This window comes from Athene noctua, chromosome 3 (assembly GCF_965140245.1).
Source record: "Athene noctua chromosome 3, bAthNoc1.hap1.1, whole genome shotgun sequence".
NCBI lineage: Eukaryota > Metazoa > Chordata > Aves > Strigiformes > Strigidae > Athene > Athene noctua.
The window spans coordinates 62,687,920-62,709,558 of NC_134039.1; the positions used below are offsets into that span (position 1 = coordinate 62,687,920).

The following is a 21,639-nucleotide window of genomic DNA, read 5'->3' on the forward strand; positions in this document are numbered from 1 at the left end:
AGTAGTTATATCATACTACAAATTAGGAAATATATGTCAGGACCCATTATTCTAATGGGGGTCTTGTAAGATTTTTAAACAATGTAAGTAGATGCCAGACTTGGAAACTGATGACCCTCTTGGAAACAATATCCCAAGTTGAGAGGAGAGAACAAAAATACTGTTGACTTGTGCATGACTGTCAAGTTAATGCTTCAGAGGAGCCCACAACACTAATCGCACTTCTTGAATGCAAGTTCTTCCTTTCTTTAGCTCCATCATAAGGTATCTCTTAAGCACTCATTAGACCAACACAGATGAAATTGGTATATTTGTTTGCAGTGTCAGCTAGCACCATTGCAGTCCTGGCCAGATAGAAAAGAGACAGCACTATACTGCTCATGACACTTTGTTTCTCACAGTATTTGTAAAGAAACATTTTGTTTGCAAAACCCATTAAAAAAGAATAAGATCTTATATATTTATGCTCCATCAGATGCCCAATATGTACAAGGACGAGAACGATAAAACTGTATAAGGCAGAGGATGAAAATTCTCTGTCCTAAATGGCCATTTAAGTAGCACATCTGGAGAACTGCAACTGCCAAATTTTTAGCAAGCAGCAGCATCATCATTAACAAGGGAACCATTGTGGTATGTGTACTGGTAATATTTATTTTATGCATCTAAGAGTTTGTCCTAGCACCAAATTAAATTATGTACCAAATTAAAGGCAAGATCATGCTTTACGGTCTTTCAATGGGCTCTACTTAAAATGGAACAGGAACTTGTCGTACCTAATCTGAAGGGGTGAGTTAATGCAGATATACAGCTGCAGTAAAGTCAAATGGCATGGGAATGCAGAGTGGGCATAGGCAGGGAGTAAAGCTCCCTTAGTACTCTGTGCCTGCAAGCTGAGGATTATTTGAACAGTGCTCGAATGTTCTCAGGAAATGTGTTTTAATTAAATTCTGCTCAGCTAAGAAGTGAGACAAGGACACAATTGTCAACAAAATCCGTTCTTGATGAGAGACTGAAAGGTAGTATCATGAGTCCCTCACAGTGTCTCTCAGTATTTTGCTTTGGCAGGATGGCAGTAATATTACACGTTGACAGCACAGAGGCTGGCAAGGACAGCGCTCTTCAGGCTCTGCTTACTGACACTGCCAATGTGATTATGGAATATAATTTTCCAACCTGTGGAGTAGTATGCACAACTCATCCCAAGGTTTTGTGGATCTCATAAATGAGATGGGGTGCCCAGAATGGCTATGCAGAACCCTTGTAATGCCCCATGAACTCTAAGCTCTGGTATAGCTTATGCAGCTCTGGTGAAGAACTTTTCTTTCTGACTTGGCTTCACAAGTCCATATTATTTTTTCTTTACAACATCCAGCATAATGGAAAAAGGGTACTACTGTATATCTTCATCAGTAACCTAGATGATGGGGCATAGTGTACCCTCAGCAAGTTTCTGATGATATAAAACTGGGAGGAGTGCTGAGGGACCTCAGCAGGCTGGAGAAATGAGCTGACAGCAACCTCGTGAAGTTCCACAAGAGAAAGTGAAAAGTCCTGCACCTGGGGCGGAACAACTCCAGGCACTGGTACATGTTGAGACCCAACAAGCTTTGCAGAAAACGACCTCAGAGTCCTGTGGACACCAAGTTGAACATGAGCCAGCAATATGCCCTTGCAGAAAAAAAAAAAGGTTAATGGTAACCTGTGCTGCATTAGGAGGAGTGTTGCCAGCAGGTCCTGTAGTCATAGAATCATAGAATCATTCAGGTTGGAAAAGACCCTTGGGATCATGGAGTCCAACCATCAGCCCTACTCTACAAAGTTCTCCCCTACACCATATCCCACAACATCTCATCTAAATGACCCTGAAACACATCCAGTGATGGTGACTCCACCACCTCCCTGGGCAGCCTATTCCCCTGTCTGACCACTCTTTCTGTGAAAATTGTTTTCCTAATGTCCAGTCTAAACCTCCTCTGTTGCAGTTTAAAGCCATTCCCTCTTGTTCTGTCAGTAATCACCTGTGAGAAGAGACCAGCACCAACCTCTCTAAAATGTCCTTTCAGGTAGCTGTAGAGAGTGATGAGGTCTCCCCTCAGCCTTCTCTTCTTCAGACTGAACAGTCCCAGCTCCTTCAATTATTCCTCATAGGATCTGTTCTCCAGGCCCTTCACCAGCTTTGCTGAGGTCGAGAGAAGTGATCCTTCCCTTCTACTCAGCCCTGGTGAGGCCATACCTGGAGTACTGTTCTGGGCTCCTCAGTGCAAAAGAGTTATGGACATATTGAAGAGGATACAGTGAACGCGATGGGCACAAACTGAAACACAGGAGGTTCCCTCGGAACATCAGAAAACACTTTTTACCTGTGAGGGTGACTGAGCACTGACACAGGTTGACCAAGGAAGTTGTAGAGTCTCCATCCTTGGAGATATTCAAAAGCTGTCTAATATGGGCCTGGGCAACTGGCTGTAGGTGGCTTTGAGTAGTGGGATTGGACAGTGACCTCCAGAGGTCCCTCCCACCCTCAATTATTCTGTATTTCTTGAGTAAGAGTCTCACACAAAGGACAGATCATTACTCAACTGGAGAGGGAAGGAAATGCAAGAACATGGCAAGCTAAGAAATGACAAGGGTGAGTGAATCTCAATAAAAGTTTGTATGGCAACTCTCCAGAGAATAGGAGTTTCAGAGACAACCATCAGTGAAGGAATTATTTATCAGAGCTGTGGTGTGACAGGATATTTGTGAAAGCAGGGGCAATATAGAAAAAAAACTGATTTTCAACAGATCTCTTGTGACTCACAGTCACAGACTGGCAGTATTTTTTGTGAAGTCAAAAACATCTTTTCTTTGCAGAAACAATTCCATGGAAACTCCACGCACTGAGTCTTCTAGATTTGATGTTTCCCCACAGGGAGGTAGGCTGTACTGGAAACAAGAGATTCTGGCTATTATTCTGATGAAGAGTATTATTCTGAATTAAACATTCTGATGAAGGGAAATGTTGCTGCCTACAGCAGAGAGAAATTATTAGAAAAGAGTTCACAATTACATATGCAAGAAGCTGTCTCTGCATTTTCTCAGAAACTTTCATTTACATAGTGCTTTTGCCTTGCTTTCCCACTCCTGAGCTCCCATCTTTTTCTAATCTAATATGTTATTCACTATCTTAGAATTGATGCTGAAGAACCGTATAATTCATCTACAGGTTATTTTGGTCAACCTCTTCAGATAGAAATCTTTGTGTAAATGTCATGCAAGTTGTTCATGAGTGAGACTAATATTTTCGTATCTTCCGAACTATACCAAGAGAAAAAAATTCAGTACTTGGGCTTTAGTATGCCTTGCCTCTGTGATATGCCTTAGCTAGAAACTCTGGCCTTCCATCTCCTCTTTAACCATCATAATCTTTTGTCACACTTTTCCACCCCAGTTGCAACCAATGCCTGCATTAGTCATCCACAGCTACCCTGGTTGGAGAGAAATTTTACACAGGTCCTCAAAGAATGAGAGCACTGGGAGACTGTGACACATACACTGTGGTGTAGAGTGGTGCACATGGTAAGCACAAGGGAAGTTCTTCCAGAAAAAAAAAAAAAAAAAAGAAAAAATGTTTTAAAAGAGTAAGTGATTGGTTTATACCTTCTGTAACCTAGGTGAGGTTTTCTTGTCTGATTTTCCTGCAATCTGAGTTTCTTGTTTGAGAATATAAGAATTAAACATCTTCATTTGATATAGACTTTGGTCAATAGAGGTTTTGTGACTTTGGTTATAAGAGGAAATTTATTCACAATGAGAACAACCAGCCATTGGAATAATCACGCCAGGGAAGTGGTGGATTCCCCAACATACCACACTTCTAAGATTCAGCTGGGCAGGATGCTGGGCCATCTTTTTTAGACCATGCCTTTGCTGGGAAAGGTTGGACCAAAGGATCCTTGAGGTCCCTACCAACCTCTTATTCTATGATTGAATAGTGGTGGAACTGTGTCAGAAATCTCTTAATGCATGTGATGCTATTTGGTGCTAAGTGCCATATGACATACAGTAGCCATTGTGCTGGAATAGCAAATATAAAACAACCAGAAATGCATTCTATTTAATTATTTGTAACAGTTACTTGCTCTAATTGCTTTAGTAATAGTGGGGTTTGACTTGCCACAGAAACATGTATTTACATGAACAGACTAGTGATATACAAGGTGTTCTGTACATTCTGTGACCAGAATAGCTGGCTGCTCAGATGGATCTGGTTGTGGGACTGAGGTCTAATTCAAATGAGAACCAAAATACCAGAGAAATACTATAGAAGAATTAGACTGTGATTTAGGGTTTATGTGAGCCAGTAGAAGCTACATGTGGCCAGTAGGAGTAAATTTAAAGCAATATTGATATGAAAACTAGAATCTCCACTATGAACTTCTGGCTGAGAAGGAGTAGGCTAGGCAACAGTTTCTATTTGTTTCTCAGTACAAGCAGTGCAATGATGTAATTCTTAGTTTCAGAAAATATGAAGTAAAAACCAGTGGTCCTAACAGCAGCAAGACATTTTAGGCCAGTTTTATCACCACAAGACTCACGGAGGGACAAGAACTTACTGGCTGACTGAGACCACAATTGCCCAGAGATGCATGAATTGTGTGTGCCTCTGTAGCAATTAATGCTGTTTCCATCCTCATTTCAAACAACTACCACTGTAGGATAGAATGGAAAAGCTGTGAATGTAAATGCTGTTAATGGACAGTGTTAAAGGACAGTATGTAATGCTGTTATCACATCAAGGCTGAGTAAAACATTTCTCAGTGGAAGAGTTGGTAGTGGTTTTGAGGATACAGTAGTCTCAAAAAAAGACCAATCACATAATAGTATTATTTAAATTTAACATGGAATATTGTCAGAGGAAGAGTCATATCTATCCATTGACATTGGTATAGCAGTTCTGAAAGTATCTGTAATAAAGTCTGTGGACAAAATGAAAACGTAATGCTAACATTGAAATTATATTTAGTCTGAATAAAGTAATAACGTGAGTGCTGAAGGGTTTGTAGAATGTTAAGAGGGAGTTGGTTTTTAACATTTTTGGAAGGGTTTTTTTTGGGGGGAGGGAACGTGAAAGAGAATTAAAGTTTTTGCTATTGCAGACAAAGTCCTTGCTAAAAAGCCATTTGGTGAACTAGAATTGGCTTTCTAAAGTACAAAATAAGGTAAGAAATTGTGTAGATGAGCACACATAAAGCTATGGCTCTCTGTAAGAAATCCATATGGCTCAATATAATACTATATAACAGACTCTTGCCCATCACCTCCTCTTATCCTTACCATTATCCAAACATAATATGCATTGAAATTCCTATGGAAGTGTGATACCAAATCCTGCTAAAAGATGCTAAAAAGAAATCCCACTTTCATATGGTATTACATTCTTCTAGAGATACATGGGAGCTTCATTTTATCAAAATTACAGCTCTATAAAAATGAGAACCTGGGGAGCAAAAAACCAGAATTACTTCTATGTCCTTTTGGACACAGATGCTGGGACTGACTGGCCAGTGATGTAATCCAGTAGTCTTTTATCCTTATATTTGTCTTGTTTTGGTTTATTTCTGTCTAGTCCTTGCTTTTCAGGATCTTTATGTAATTGTTGAAATAAATGCCATTTGCTATTCAAGGATAAATGCCAACCTTTTTCATGGCTATTTGTGGAGTTTTTGCATCTACAGTACCACTAGTGTTGTTTAGTAGTGATTTTTCATGTATGCACAGCTGATCTGATCCAAAGCTCAGAGAATCTCCCTGTGATTTATTTATATACTTCAGCAGTCTTTGGATCAGAACTTATGACTGTGGCCTTTATGAGATGTATTATTCTTGTAGATAGGCTAGTACTGACAGAAGTTATTTTCCTAGGTGATAGCAATATAATAATGCACATGTTTGGTAACAGGAAGAAGCACCCCTGCGGTATACTGCCACAGGACTTTTCATGGAACTGAACAGACTTCTCAATAACATTTAACGGTCCAGGAGGGAGGGAGGAAAGAGGGAAGAAAGGGAGGAAAGGAAGGAAGAAAGAAAGATGGAAGAGAGGAAGGGGAGTGGGGGAAGGAGGGAGGTCATAGCACAACAGGACAAAAAAGGAAACCATATTGATTTTCTCAGTGAAAACCAATACTGTTAGATCCATAGATCTGTTGAGAAGCTGAGAAGGAGGAAATTACATGTGCTCTTTTAAAATTTGTTGTTGCATTTTGGTTTTGTACTGAGTGCCTGGTTCTGCCACCCAAGATAATTTCTAAAATACAGCAGAGCTTGCCTTGTAGTAATGAGGACTGAAAAGTGAAGACTGTCATAATGCAATTCATTAGAGTTAGATGGTGGTCTGTACTCTTGTAAAAATGACGTTTCTTGCTGTTGAAGATGGGTTTCATTGTGCTCATCTCCTGGGACTACATCAATTATCACGTATCAGACAGCCACTAAATGTTGCACTTGACACAGATTATTGCTTCCTCTTTCTTTGCTCCAGCTGATGATCTTTTAAAGTGCATTTTTTTGGTCTGTTTAAAATTGGTGCAAGCTTTGAGTCTACACAATTTTTGCCATATGCAGCCATTACATTTTTAACAGGATGGTACTTTCATGATGTGGGACAGAGGGAGGTATCTCCATAAACTTAATTTATGCCCATGTTCTCCAACAGAAAGATGATATACATCCACTTGTTCTTTCTGCAGTAGCTGTAAGTTTGGGAGTAAGCTTTACATAACAGTAGGACAGCTGAACAGTGATGGGGCTGTACCATGTTGGAAAGCTGTTGCTTTTATTTTGCAAATCGGGCTGGCTTTAGAGGACAAAGCCTGTGATCTTCCCATTTTATTCGCCTTTCCTTGCTGGCAGTATGCCAAACAGCTCAAAAACAGGTGGGGAGTCCTCTTCTCGTGGAAGACCAAACAGGCCTTTGACATCACCATGACACAAAATTGACAGCTAATTCTATGATATCCAGCATGAAAAAAAGTGCAGCTGTCAGTATATGACAGTATATATATCATAGGCCACGTTCCTCAGCGCTGGCCAAAAGGCATTACCTGTTTCTTAGGCCAGAAGTGAGTCAGCTCCATGTATTCCAGTTCTGTTTTCAGCTCTGCTTGTTTGTGATCTTGGAATGATTTTTGTCCCTTAACAGTGTTGTGTTCAGTTCCATGATCTTAAGTATTACTAAAGGTAAAGGAAATCTTTATTACAACCTGAATTCCTTGTAGCAAGGTTTATAATTATTCAGGCCTTCCAATTAGAGCTTCATATATTGTCAAAAATTAAATAAAAGCAGGAGGAAGAATGTGTTTCTTTTTTACTGGACATTTACCTATTTGGCACTGTACCAAATTTCCTTTCTTAATACTTACTTGAAAAACATAGCTTAGATCTTAACACTACATTAATTATAAAAGATTACTTGGCAAGTTTTCGTTATATATTGCTACATAATTTGCTAGCAGCACTTATATGCAAATTCAGGAGCAATGGAATGAGAATCATAGAAAAGAGGTATCTTGATGGTTGACTGAGTTTCTCCCATAATCCTTGTGCCAGTCTAAACAGCTATCACATTGAGTGCACTGCAAATGGAGTATCAGTGATAATCTGCATTTCTCTGTCATAGAAGTGTTTGATTATATATTTTCTAACTAGCCTGCAATGGCCAGATTTATTAGGGAATGAAAGAAGAAGAGAAACAGCAAACAGTTGCTGTATTGAAAGAAAGCTGTCCATTGGCATTTATCCTCCTACACATTTTGCTCAGTAATTCACTTAGTCTGACTATGAATCATCAGACTGACTCCCAGGAAGAAAAATCACCAGGCAGCCACTGTATTAATAATAGTGATTACAGTTTTCCATAGTATCTCAACAACTGTACTTTATTCTATCTTTTTTCTTTTTTCTTTTTTTTTTTTCTGTGGGGATAAAGTGAAAAAAACAAAACATTTTTCTTACTCAGTTGCTTTTTGGTTATTTTATTGAGCGATGTCTCAGTAACCATAGATGTGAAGGAAGCATAAAGTTTTATGTTCAAATAAATAAACAACAGATGAAAGGAGGATCTGATAATATGAAAATAACAAAATGTTTCATCAGAATTTTCCTGATTTACCATCTATGTTAGATTTTAATAAGGGGTAAGTGGTCCAACACATTTTAGATGAGGAACAAAGAAGACTGGTATATCAGAGTTCAACTGAAGTCAAGTTAGTGATGTGCCATGTTTAGGGTATTCTCAGGAAAAGTCCATATTTGTCTGTGTTTATATGGTACATATTGTCTTCTTTGTGTGCACATACAATACACAGAATACAATGAAGGTGTGTTGATACTTAGATAAAAAAATGAAAAATAAGGCACTAAACAAAATAATAGATTAGGTATGTGGTTTGCCTGAATGCATCTAGTTGCAAAGCAGCTAGAATTTTTTGTTGATTCTGTTTGCTTTATTTGAAATGTTATACCCTACAGTAAGAAAATGTATTTCATTAATTTCTCTGTCACTATATATGTGCCAAAAAAATCAGATATATATATATCTGACAGATATATTTGGCTCCTGCTCATTTAAAAGCAAGCTACTTTATTAGTGCTTTTTGAGTGTTTAAGTGTAAAGTTTTTTGGAGTGGCCATCCAGTTACTCTGTGGGCTGACTCTCTTTTAAGATAACCAGTATAATTTCAGTTTTGAACACTTGACCTAGACACTGGCAAGCAATCCAGTCTTGGAAAACCCTCAATTAAGTCCTGGGACGGGTGTAATAATTGACTGAGCCCAAAACCCTTCACCCATTAAAGTCTGGGCTTTTTCAATCTGAAGAATTTTTATAAACTTTATGAGTATGATCACAAACAAGCTATGGGGTTAATTGGGGCTTTTGGAGGGGGAAAACACAAAACCCAAAAATCCTTACAGTGAAGATCAAGATGAAGCAGAAATGTTCTCTTCTATTCAGTAATATGTAAAATTTAAACCTTCCACTCTTTTGATGACCAAAATGTTTCCCTGGAATGCAGTGTGTTAGGTCATGGCCTTTGTAATATAAGCTATGGTAACATTCACAATATTAGTATTAGCAATGTGTCTCTCTTTGGGCCAGTAGTGCACTCACCCAGAATGTGAATTGAAATAATTTTTCTGCTTTGGAGGATTAGAGACTGCATTGTGCAACTTTTGGTAATAAGCTAAATGCCATAGCTGTTAATGGTATGAAGCATCCTGAGATTTGTTGATCTCCATCTCCTCTGGATGCACTGTCTAAATAGTGAAGCAGAAATGAAGAGGAAAAAAAAAAAACAGAATAGCTCTACAGTTTAGTGTTCAGAGCAGTGTTGATTTGACATCTAAATTTAAACTTTAAGTACCCACATCTTTTCATGACCTTATTTCTGATTTCTCATATCTTAGATAAAATGTGTCTGCTCTAAAAAAACCACTTTGAAATCACTTAACACTTCAAAGTGGTAGTTCAGTAACATTTTTTATAAGGCACATCCATTAACAGTCCACACAGAGGGTATGTCTTCTATATATGTCCAATCTGCATTTATAAAAGTAATTATATCATTGTGAAAGCAAAAGCTGATGAAAAATGGAAAGAAGAGAATTAAGCAGAGGTAAAGAATCCATCTCTTTTTTCTGCTGTCTTTCATCTGTAACATAAACCTTAGGGGTCACATCAGTTTAAATCATGAAATAATAAATTTGGTAGGAGCAATGGAAAACCTGAACCAGACCTATGAGTGTTTCTGTACTACCCATTATTGCCAGTCTGAGAAGCAATGTTTATACTCTGTAACTGGTTAGAGTCTAAAACTTACATGGTCTTATATTGGAGCCCTATTTTTAACTAACAGTAGGTATCTAACAGCAATGATGTTAAACTCCCAGTGTTTCAAAGCTTACACTTGTGAAGGAAGTATGTTTTCTCCACCAATATTTAAAGCATTTCTTTTTCTGTAACTATCATTAAAGCTAGAGCTTCTTATCGTTCCTGAGGGAGCACATCCTAGGAGTATGTCTATTCACAAGAAACATGATCCTAATAAGAGCTAAGAATGCAAACTGTGATGTCAAAACAACAGTTACTAAAGTGAAGTGCTGGGAAGCAGAATTTTCTAAGTAAAAAACCTCCTCACTAATGCATTTTTCTGACATTGTTATTAATCCCATAAAACTCAAAGCGATATTTTTAAGATCATATTTCTTCGGAAACTACATCCATATTCAGTATGAAGAAGTGCAGAGTATTTGTTTCATATATTAAGAATCCCATTCATTGGACTTGAGATTTACATTTTAAGTTCTTCATGTATATTTTCCATTGATTCAAAAAGATGTCTTCCATTTTTCATAATTGTATATTACATTCAGCCAGTACTGATACACAGTAGTAAACAGCAGTACTCATAATGAAGGTTTATAGCCCAACAGACACGCATGTAGTAGTCTGTGAGCATGCTGAGAAACCCCTTTCCTGGCAAGTTGCTGGGAGGACCACAGCCTACTCAGTTTCACACTTTCTCTTCAGCCCTGCTCACTCTTTCTACTTGCATAGGATACTGACACAAAGAGAACTGTCTGACAGATGCTTTTATTTCAAGTATTTTACAAAAGACAGAAGTGCAGTAACACTTGTGGGCCAGATCTTCTAAAGACAGCAGCAGATATAACTGGAGACCAAAAGGAGAATTGGACACTCATTGCAGGGATGGGATCACTGGGACTAAGAGTGAGGACCAGAACTAGGTATGAACATTTCCTAGAAAGAAAGCGTAGGAAGGTTTTCTTTGGACATTCTGCCCTGGACAAGAGTGGTAAAGATTGTGGTATAGGCAGTCTTCCATTACCTTGTAATCTGCTTTGTTCAGGCTCATTTTCATTCATTGTGAATTGTCAGTTACTTCTTGAGAGCTGACAGCTTTGACAAACATTGCTTCCTCTGTGCACTCTTCAAGATATATTGTGCACAATTTATTCTCCTCAGATTTCCAAAGCACAGTTTGGGGAAATTCATTTTCAAAGCTCAGTTTCAACAATATTTTTTAAAATGGCTGGCATGGTTTTGATTTATGATTTCCATCATAACACCTACAGTAAAACAATCTGTTCTTGTTTAAAAACATTTGGTCCTTCCGCTTTTACTTTGGCTTTCTGCAAGTCATGTAAACTGCAGCAGTTTCACCACCTGCTGCCTACACTGGATGCATTTACATTAATGCTTTAGTTCAGATAGGGAGTGGACTTCTGAAGCAAATCTCCTGGCTGCACCCCACTTGCCAAGCTTTGGTTTGCAAGGTAGAGTTGTCCCACAGTGCATGACATGCATTCATCTCAACTAATACTCAACAGGAGATGTGCTGCAGGAACATACCTAATGCACTTCAGTAGCTGATGGGCATTCAGCCCATGGGACAAGATAATGCTAGACTGAGGTTAAGACCTTCTTGAGAGGCTTATGGTATGGATATCTGGTCCTCAACCCCAACTGTTTCACTCTATAAATCCACTTGTATTGGTCTGCACTACTTGCTAATACAAACATAACCATTATCTGCTCCAACATTTGCAGAATTTATGCATAAACATGTGTTTTGCAGCTCAAATATTATTTGGATCATTATGACTGAACTCCAGTTCCTCCTGGAATTCTCCATTTTCCTGCCCCAGACTAGAGCCTGTCATTGTTTTCCTGTACATTTCATTCCATAGCTTTGGATTAATTCTACAACTTCTCAGTAGTTATGCAAGTGTGATTTTCCACTTGACTTGCTCATTGCTCAGCTCAGTATCATTTTTGCCTTAGAAAGAGGGCTTCCACATTGCCTGTGCTCCTCAGTGCTGAGGTCACTTGCACTTCTGCAATTGTAAGCAATAATAGTATCCTTTGCTTCTGTAACTTTCTCAGCTACATTAGCTGCTGGACCACAAAGAAGAAAACTGATTAAAAGTTGTCAAATGCCTATTCAGATTTGCCAGCAGGAGCATTGATTTGGAGCATTCAGTTAATTTGTTGTAGCTGGAAGTGTTACCTCTTTTCCTCTGCAACCATGGAATACATTTTTTTCATTTATCCTTGGTTGATTTCAAGCTAGCATTCATATTAGTGTTCATACAGGTATGACAGATATTTTTCTTTTTGTCAGCCAGAGAGTAGCTGAAACAGTATTTGCATCTTTTTCATACATAATATACATAGGTCAGCTTCTTATCATGACTACTGATGAGTGTATAGAAATATGTAATTACATGAAAATAAACTGTTCTAAAACTTTCTTTTATGCATAAAATTCATAGATGCTGTAAGATTTTAGTAAGGTGTAAACAACAAAATTCTTTATGAAACGAGAAACATTTTATTATAATCACTTACTTGACTGAATTACCTTTGTTTCTACACAGAAAAAAGATTATAAAGTCTTTTTAGTAAGCTCATCTCATAGGTTTGAGACCTTTCTGGGGACAGGAAATCATGTTCGTCTCACTAAGCATTCTAAATTCCCTAATTTCTGTCTCGTAATACTTACAGAATCACAGAATCATCTAGGTTGGAAAAGACCTTGAAGATCATGCAGTCCAACCACTGACAGTTCCCAACTACACCATATACCTAAGCATTATGTCGACACTACTCTTAAACACCTCCAGGGATGGGGACTCCACCACCTCCCTGGGCAGCCCATTCCAATGCCTAACAACCCGTTCTGTAAAGAAATGCTTCCTAATATCCACTCTAAACCTTCCCTGGCACAACTTGAGGCCATTATCTCTTGTCCTATTGCTTGTTAGTTGGTTAAAGAGGCCCATCCCCAGCTCTCTGCAACCTCCTTTCAGGTAGCTGTAGAGGGCGATGAGGTCTCCCCTCAGCCTCCTCTTCTCCAGACTAAACACCCCCAGTTCCCTCAGCCGCTCCCCGTACGACCTGTGCTCCAGACCCTGCACCAGCTTCGTTGCCCTTCTCTGGACACGCTCGAGTCATTCAATGTCCTTTTTGTAGTGAGGGGCCCAAAACTGAACACAGGAATCGAGGGGCGGCATCACCAGTGCCGAGTCCAGGGGTAAGATCCCTTCCCTGTCCCTGCTGGCCATGCTCTTGCTGACACAAGCCAGGATGCCATTGGCCTTCTTGGCCACCTGGGCACACTGCTGCCTCCTGTTCAGGAGGCTGTCAGTCAACACCCCCAGGTCCCTCAAGCTTCATATCCAGACTGAAAGAATAAAATTCCTTGGTCAGACCACAGCATCACCAGACTGCCTACAGCCAGCATCCTATGTAACTGTGTGCCCTGGCTCAGGATGTTGTGATGGATTACAGTGTTGGCATGACACTGTCCTCTGGACTGAGCTAAGATTACTTTTGTTATCATTAGCTTCATGCAAGGGATTTGTTATTTTCTATGCTGAGGCACAGATAATGACTATCAAGTCAATAATTTACATTCTGCATAACAAACCCACAAAATATGAAATGAAGAGCATTGGAAGGAGATTGTAGTTTCTCTAATTTTAATGTATTTGTTACCTGATAGTAAGAAATTTAAAGGGAAGGTTCAAAAATAGGATATCTGCATTTATCAAAAGAAGCATGGAAGAAAGTACCCCAAACTGCACTAGTAGGATTGAGAAAAGAGTAGTATTTTCTATCAGTTCTAAAGAAAGAGCAGGATAAGGGGAATGTATGTTGGGAAAAGATTCATTATGATGTTCTGAAGGAGGGACTGCAGCTGAGCAATGGGAATCGGTATGTCAGTGAAAAGAGAAAGGAGATTTCTACTCCTTCCCCAGGAGCCTGGGGAAGTCTTGCTCTGTGGTGAAAGGAAGGAGGAAAAGAAACAGAGCGTGGAGTGGGGAGCGCAGCTTAACTCTGAGGAGCAACCATGGACAACTAGCCTGGCCCAAGACTTTCAAAGAGCCAGGGAAGGCTCTAAAGAGTTTGCTGCAGCTTGGAAAATCACTGAGTTGGCTGAAAGCAGACCTGGATACAAGGGCTTGTCTGCAAGGATGCACAGGGCAAGCCGAGAATTGTTCTTTCTGTCCTGTCTGGCCATGTTTGGAGGCTTTTCTGTTTAAAAAGTTAATTGTTCTAGTTTATATTTAATAAAAAATGGCTTTTTAAAAAGAAAGTCCTTCAGTATTTGTTAGAAAATTCACAATAGAAGATCTGAGCAGATTCATCTTCAAGTTTTGGCCGACTTGGGCTAAGCATTTCTTAAGGGAAGCTTTTGAGAGAGAAGGTGAAATACTAGGCACTCTTCTTATGAAAAGCACATTAGAAAACAGGATATTGCATTATTTGCCCAGGTGATAAACTGTAACTGTCAGCTAATGTGCAGTAGAAGTGTGACTTGAGGAGCTGGAAGCTTACCCCATGTGCCATTCCCAAAGGGATCACTGCTTGCTCAGTACAGGGTCCTAATCCCCACCTGTGGGATATTCAGATTCATAACCCTATGATTTAAACTCATTTTGGTATGCTTGGCTGTTGTGCCTAACAGTTTCTTCTGTTGCTGTGTACAAGAAGTAAATGGGCTTATATACCATCTGACCTGCAGTACTTCTGGTATGGCAAGGTGATATTGGTAACTTGCTTGACTTGACACTCGTTGAATAATTTAGCTCAGGCTTGTTTTTAGGTAGCTAGCTATCCAGATGAGCATCTTGTATTACTGCCTATTGTCGTGGTTACAGGACTGGCTGCATCTCTTCTTCCCTCTCTGAGTTTTCTGAGTGCAATATGAGGGCTGTCCTTGCCAGGGGTACAATATAGCAAATCTTCCACTGTCAGAGTTGGATGTAGCACAGCAGCCTGTAAATGAGCATTGCCTCATTTCAACACATCTATTAGAATTCAAATGTGTGCATTGGATGCACTAATATTATTTCTTAACTACTAGTAAGTGGGAAGCTAACTGAAGCAATTATATTTTCTTAGGTCTGTGCAGTCAACTCTTGGTTTTAATTAGCCCTTTGAAGTGTTACCAGAATTTCCTATCAGGAAAAAATATTTAGATGTATGCAAACACATGAACATACACAAAATATTGTATTATTTATGTTACTATATTGTATAAACAAAATATTCTCAGAGCAGCTGCTAATCCCTCACACTGACCTGTAGAGTACTTGAGCATTTCTTATGGAAAATAAGTCTTTGGTGAAAGACGTATCATAGAATCATAGAATCACAGAATGGTTTGGGTTGGAAGGGATCTTAAAGATCATCCAGTTCCAACCCCCCTGCCATGGGCAGGGACACCTTCCACTAGACCAGGTTGCTCAAAGCCCCATCCAGCCTGGCCTTGAACACTGCCAGGGACGGGGCAGACACAGCTTCCCTGGGCAACCTGCTCCAGTGTCTCACTACACTCACAGTGCAGAACTTCTTCCTTACAATTGCTTTAAGTATTGGAAGGCCCCTATATGGTCTCTCTGGAGCCTTCTTTCCTCTAGGCTGAACAACCCCGACTCTCTCAGCCTGTCCTCATAAGGGAGCTGCTCCAGTCCCTGATCATCTTTGTGGCCTCCTCTGGACCCACTCGAGTGGGTCTCCTTCCTGTGTTGGGAGCCCCAGAGCTGAACACAGCACTGCAGGTGGGGTCTCATGAGAGCAGAGTGGAGGGGGAGAATCACCTGCCTTGACCTGCTGGCCACACTTCTCTTGATGCAGCCCAGGGCAATTGGCTTTCCGGGCTGTGAGCACACGTTACTGTCCTTGTATTCGGTTTTTCATCCACCAGACATGCTGTTCGTGTCTGTGTTGTCTATGTCTGAACTGGCTGCAGTGAAATGCCATGCCAGCCCCTGTGCCCTGGAGAAGGTGCCCTGCTGCAGGTCAGGACATCATGGCTGTTCTCACCTGGCAGCTGCAAAGGGAGGTGACTGGAGTGTGCATGCATGGGCAAAGCCGGGCCGTACAGCCAGGCTCTCCAGCCAGAGCATCACTAACCTTTTTACTTTTTCAGAGTAGAATCACTTTACCTTTCCCCTCTGTGCAAGGATTTTTTAAAAGATCTTACTGCTTTTATTTATTAAAAAAACTCATTGAATTGTTGACTTCATTGGACAGAAGGAATGTTAATGACATTCATATGATTAAAAGTTATTTGGAAAGGAAGGTTTTGCAGTAATTCCCAAGGTGTTTTTGAAGACCAATTTGTTTTACCTGAAAGAGCTTTTTTTCCCTATTTTATTTATTATTTCTACATATTGTGTGTGAGAGGGGTTTTGTTGTTTTCCTCCTTGCGTAGGGATTCATAAGCATGCATGCACGATGTCTAAAATGATGCTTAACTGTTGAAGGTACGATGCAATGGTGGGTGTGCTAAGTATTGCTAGAGGAGGCTTAAAAGAAGTACAGGTACTCTGGCTGCAGATTGAAAACTGTGTTTTAACGTTCCCACATTAAAAAATACACAGATGCCAGTTTAGATTTTAAATGTATTTACCCCAAATGTTTTTCTCTAGGAACTTTGAACCAAAAGAACTGGGGAAAGAAATATTCAGCCTGCAATGGTGCCAAACAATCTCCTATTAATATAGATGAAGATCTTACTCAAGTAAATGTGAATCTGAAGAAACTTAAATTCCATGGATGGGAAAAGGAAACTCTGGAAGATACTTTCATTCGCAACACTGGTAAAACAGGTATAAAGTCAGACTTCATGTTTGGAGTTAAGTGAGGTCAGAAAAGTGATATAGGACAGACAATCAACCAAGGATTTTTAAGGAAGCATTTTCATTTCACTTTTCCTTAGCTTGTGCATTCTGAATTTATCCATTAAATAAAAAACCCCAAAACAACAGGCGATTGCAATAGCCAAGGATAATAAAGAAATCATTAAAACACAAATCAGAAGTATGTGCACAGACAGATAGTCAAAGCAATCACACCATTACTATCAACCCATCATGAGCACTTAATTGAAGCTAAACAGTAATTTAGCATTTGCTATGAAATAATGTTAATTATTACTACATATCTAGAATCTTTTAAAAAGTATACAGAAATGATTTTTTAGAAGTATGAATACCTTACCCACTCATCTGGAAGAACGTCATGGATGAGTTGTGATTTCAAAAAACCCAGGATGGGATTCATCTCACCTACATGTAGACACCTATAATGTAGGTACTTGTGTCTGAATTAGACTTCTTCTTACATTCAGATAAGAGAAATAGATGCTTTTATGGACTGATTTGTCTTACCTACCTTAGAAATGTATTTTAGAAAGAAATCCTTTATGCATACAAGTGCCTGTTTCTCCCAGCTATATAAGAAGCTTATGGTGGCATTTACACTGCAAGATACATTTTTTTTGCAAGCACTTTGCTGTATAAATCCAGGATAGCAGTAACTAAAAGCTGCTTCTTGGAAATACTGTTTCTTGTTTGGGGCACAGGTATGGAGTATGGAATGTCTTTGACCTTCTATCAGTTCCAGCGGGACCCCTAGACCAACTATTATAGTTTAGTTTAGTTTAGTTTAGTTTATTATTTTATTTTTTCATTATTTCTGTTCTTGGCCTCATCATGTACTTCCTACATACTAGTCGACAAATGACTGACTTCCCTCTTGCCTTAGTAGTTGAGATAAATGCAATTTGTCTTTTCAAGAGATCCCCAAGCAAACATTCTTCAAAGTCCATAAAAGTGAACTGAACTCTTCCTGATCTACAACAATTCAAATATAAAAGCAACCACTAAACTCTGCAGTTAAAATAGTCTTCAAGGTCTTGGGGAAAGAAATGCAATGAAACTGAACTTTATTAGTGCTGTTTTAACAAAAGGTCAAACAATTCACAATCACGAGAGGTGGGAAAGCCAAATGTGGGGCTTTGGTCTATTCCACCCTGCTCATTCCCTCCAGAAGGCAAATGCTCCATCCCATCTGCTGTTTGTGTGTAGTTATGTCCAGCTGAAGACTTTGTCATCACCTTCCCTCGTGGGAGATTGCTCCACAGTTAAGGGATCTCACAGACAGGACAGTCCTCCTAGGAACCGGCTAAAATGTCTTTTCATGTGTTGCCTCATGATTCGTATCTAGAATTATAATAATGGTGGGGGGTGCTTTCAGGAAGCTATGTATTTCAGGAATTTTTCTTAGACGGTCAGATTGGTGACTAAACCAGTTTTCTGAGCTTCTTAGTGTAGTTCTGTGGCTAGTTTCAGACAACAGGAGACCAGTATAATAGTGCATTTCACTGAATTAATATTTTATGAATTGCAACATGAAATGAAACATATTTCTCCATGCTAACAGTGAATTATCAAACGTCTTATTTTGTTTAAATAACCAATTTCCTGTCAAATTGCTTATAAAATACAGGGAAAAAGGTGTATCATATTTGCCTTTTAGCACATAGTGTTGAACTATGAGAGTCATAGATGCCTTGGCTGCCTTATATATTGACATTCCTTTTTATTCCTTCTCTCTCTCTCTCTTTGTTCAGTGGAAATTAACCTGACAAATGATTATTATGTAAGTGGAGGTGGCTTAGACACCATATTCAAAGCAAGCAAGATCACTTTTCACTGGGGAAAATGCAACGTGTCGTCAGATGGATCAGAACACAGTTTAGAAGGACAAAAATTTCCTCTTGAGGTAAAGTACAAAATAGATTTTGACGATTTGTCATTCTGTAAAAAGTAATATTGGTTACTAAATACTTTTGTTTATCACTTGATTAAAGTCTATTTGTAAATATAATATTCACTTTATTTTTATTAGTAATCCAAATTACTAATAATTAAATGATGCATTTGAGTAGGCAGTGTAATGCATTTTTCTGTGACATGTTGAGGATGTCTAAACTGTGCTTTTTCACACATGGCTTCTAAGATGACATAAGGAGTCAGTTCTGCTAATCTGACAAAGTTCAAGCTGCCACTAACAGTTAAGCTTCTACAAGTCAGGCCCATCGTATTCCACAGCAGTCGGTTGTTTAAAGTGTAAATGGACTTTGCAAAGCTGGGGCTTTACTGAGAGCCCATGGGAGCGGGGCTGGAAAGAGAGCTGTCAGTGGCATGCCAGGAGCCACCATGTCAGACCAGGTCCCGGGCGCAGCCACATTCATGGGCAGCCAGGCCAGTGTACCCCTGGATGGTTTGGCAGAATAGCTTGCATAGGGACGAGGTGGAGGAGAGGAGCAGCTCTTACTGAGATCTATGAGGGCATTCTGCAGACCAACCTTTCAAGTCTCAGCATGGCATTGTGATCATTTTCCAGATCTAGTTGTGGCAGGCAACTGTGCTGCTCCTCACTTTGAGCACTTTGAACTTCTATTTCAGAGCAAAGCAATAGAGCCAAGGTTGTCCTATACTCTGTGGAGAGATGTGAGCCAGAAGCTTTCCCTGGTTGTTGTTTCGTTTACCTCATTAGCCATTTAAAAATTCCCACTCATACTGCCAAGGTATCAAAGAGAATGTTCTCATCCATCATCATCACATCAAAAGGTAGTAGGAGCAGGACACTCCCCCACTCATGTTGGTGACACAGCACTGGAGGGATTTCCCAACTGCATCTGGAGAAAGAGAGGAAGGGGCAACAAACCCAGTGCCCATACAAGCAGTCAACTTTGGGCACAAAATACCTGGTAATCTTTTATTACCAATACTTCGCTTACTGCAAGGCAGATGCAGTAGGGACATCCTGCCTTATTATCCATGTTTTACCACTGATTTCAAGATTCATCTTACCTCGGTGTGCTAGGTTAGATGTCCAGTATCAGCAAGTTATCTCAGTTTACTGTATTTTCTGTGGAGACCATTGTGCTCCTTGAAAGGATAACCCCTGCATACTTAGCGGTTTTCCAAGAGAGGTCATTTTTAGATAGCTAGCAACTGATGAATTCCATTCTATACCTTCAGATCATGCATGTGACATAGATTAAAAAGTATATATATTTGTAATAAAACATTATTTGGACATTCTTTCTCAAAATGGGTATATAAATAACTGCATTGATTATTTTTTAAAAATTTTTGGTTTATATAACATTTTAATAAATTTTTATTTGCAGATGCAAATCTACTGCTATGATGCAGATCAGTTTACAGATTTTGAAGAGGCAATTAAAGGAAATGGAAAGTTAAGAGCTTTATCAATTTTGTTTGAGGTAAACAAAATATATCTTTGTGTCATTAAACAAGCTTTGAAACATGCAGATGTTCAAATTTAACCAGAATTTGACTGGTTCTAATGTGTGATTGCTGAGTTAAAAATTTGTATATGTCTAATTTATTCTTGCAGAAAAGCAAATGGGCAAAATACATTTGCTCTGCTTTAAATTATCTATAATTTTGGTGGTAAACGGCAGCTTTCAATTTTTTTTCATGAAGTCTATACTGTTAAAAAAATGAAATTTCTTTTTAACAGATTGGACTAGAAGATAATCCGGATTATAATCCAATCATTAATGGCGTAGATAGTGTTAGTCGTTTCGGTAAGTCTGCCTAAATGTTTTATTAACTACTGATTAGACTAAATTCCATTTCACTGTAACTATGAAACCTTAAAGACACTGGGGGACACACTTCTTTAGAGCTCAGCCAGGTCTATTTTGTTAGAAAAAACAAGTCATCTGGATAGACTAGAGAGTTGAGCAATCACCAGCTGTATGAAATTTAACATGAGCAAGTGCCAGATTCTGCACCTGGGACAAGGTGATCCTGGTTGTACGTACAAATTAGGGATGAGAGGCTGGAGAAAAGCCCTGCAGAAAGAGATCTGGAGGGTTGCATTGATGGCAAGTTGAGTAAGTGTCAGCAGTGTGCCATGACAGCAAAAAGGGCCAACTGTGTCCTTGGGGTGTGCATCAACCACAGCATAGCTAGCCAGTCAAGGGAGGTCATCATCCCACTCTACTGGTGCAGCCCCTCCTTGAGTACTTTGTGCAATTCTGGGTACCTCTATATAAGAAGGACATCAGACTATTAGAGTGTGTCCAGAGAAGGGTGACCAAGAGGGTGAAAGCTCTCAAAGACAACACTCAGGAGGAGCAGCTGAGGTCTCTTGCTTTGTTCAGCTTGAAGAAGAGAAGGCTGAGAGATGACCTCATCACAATCTACAACTTCCTCAAGGGGGGCACCAGAGGTGGAGGTGCTGATTTCCTTTCTCTGGGGACCAGCGATAAAACATGAGGAAATAGAATGAAGCTGACTCAGGAGAAGTTCAGATTGGACATTAGGAAAAGGTTCTTCACTGAGAGGGTGGCCGGTCACTGTAACAGGCTCCTCAGGGAAGGAGCACCTGGAGCATGTCACCAAGCCTGTCAGTGTTCAAGGAGCATCTGGACAGTGCATTTAGTCATATGGTTTAGTTTTAGTTAGTCCTGCGAGGAGCAGGGAGTTGGACTTGATGATCCTTATGGGTCCCTTCCAACTTGAAATATTCTTATGATTCTGATTTATTTACCCCAAGACTGAGTATTTGTAACAACAGCAGTAAGTGTAAGTGTATAAATAGAACTATCGTGAGGAGTTTGCAACTCTTTAAATACTAAATCAAGAGGAATGCCTGATTTATTTTGTGAGTTTTCTTAGTCATTCATTTCTGGGTTTTTATATGTGATTGGAAGCCAAATAACCCTGTTGCAGCCA

The 21,639-nt window shown here is 39.5% G+C and overlaps 1 protein-coding gene across 7 annotated transcripts in view; it reads left to right on the forward strand.

Moving 5' to 3' along the window:
- The window catches only part of PTPRZ1 (protein tyrosine phosphatase receptor type Z1), a 143,801-nt gene that overhangs the window by 61,127 nt on the left and 61,035 nt on the right, over positions 1-21,639 (forward strand). For all 7 annotated transcript variants that reach the window (XM_074903160.1, XM_074903162.1, XM_074903161.1 and 4 more), the window contains exons 3-6: positions 16,507-16,686; positions 18,492-18,643; positions 20,061-20,156; positions 20,417-20,483. In XM_074903160.1, coding sequence (XP_074759261.1) covers positions 16,507-16,686; positions 18,492-18,643; positions 20,061-20,156; positions 20,417-20,483 — 495 coding nt within the window. The remainder of the gene's footprint in view (positions 1-16,506; positions 16,687-18,491; positions 18,644-20,060; positions 20,157-20,416; positions 20,484-21,639) is intronic.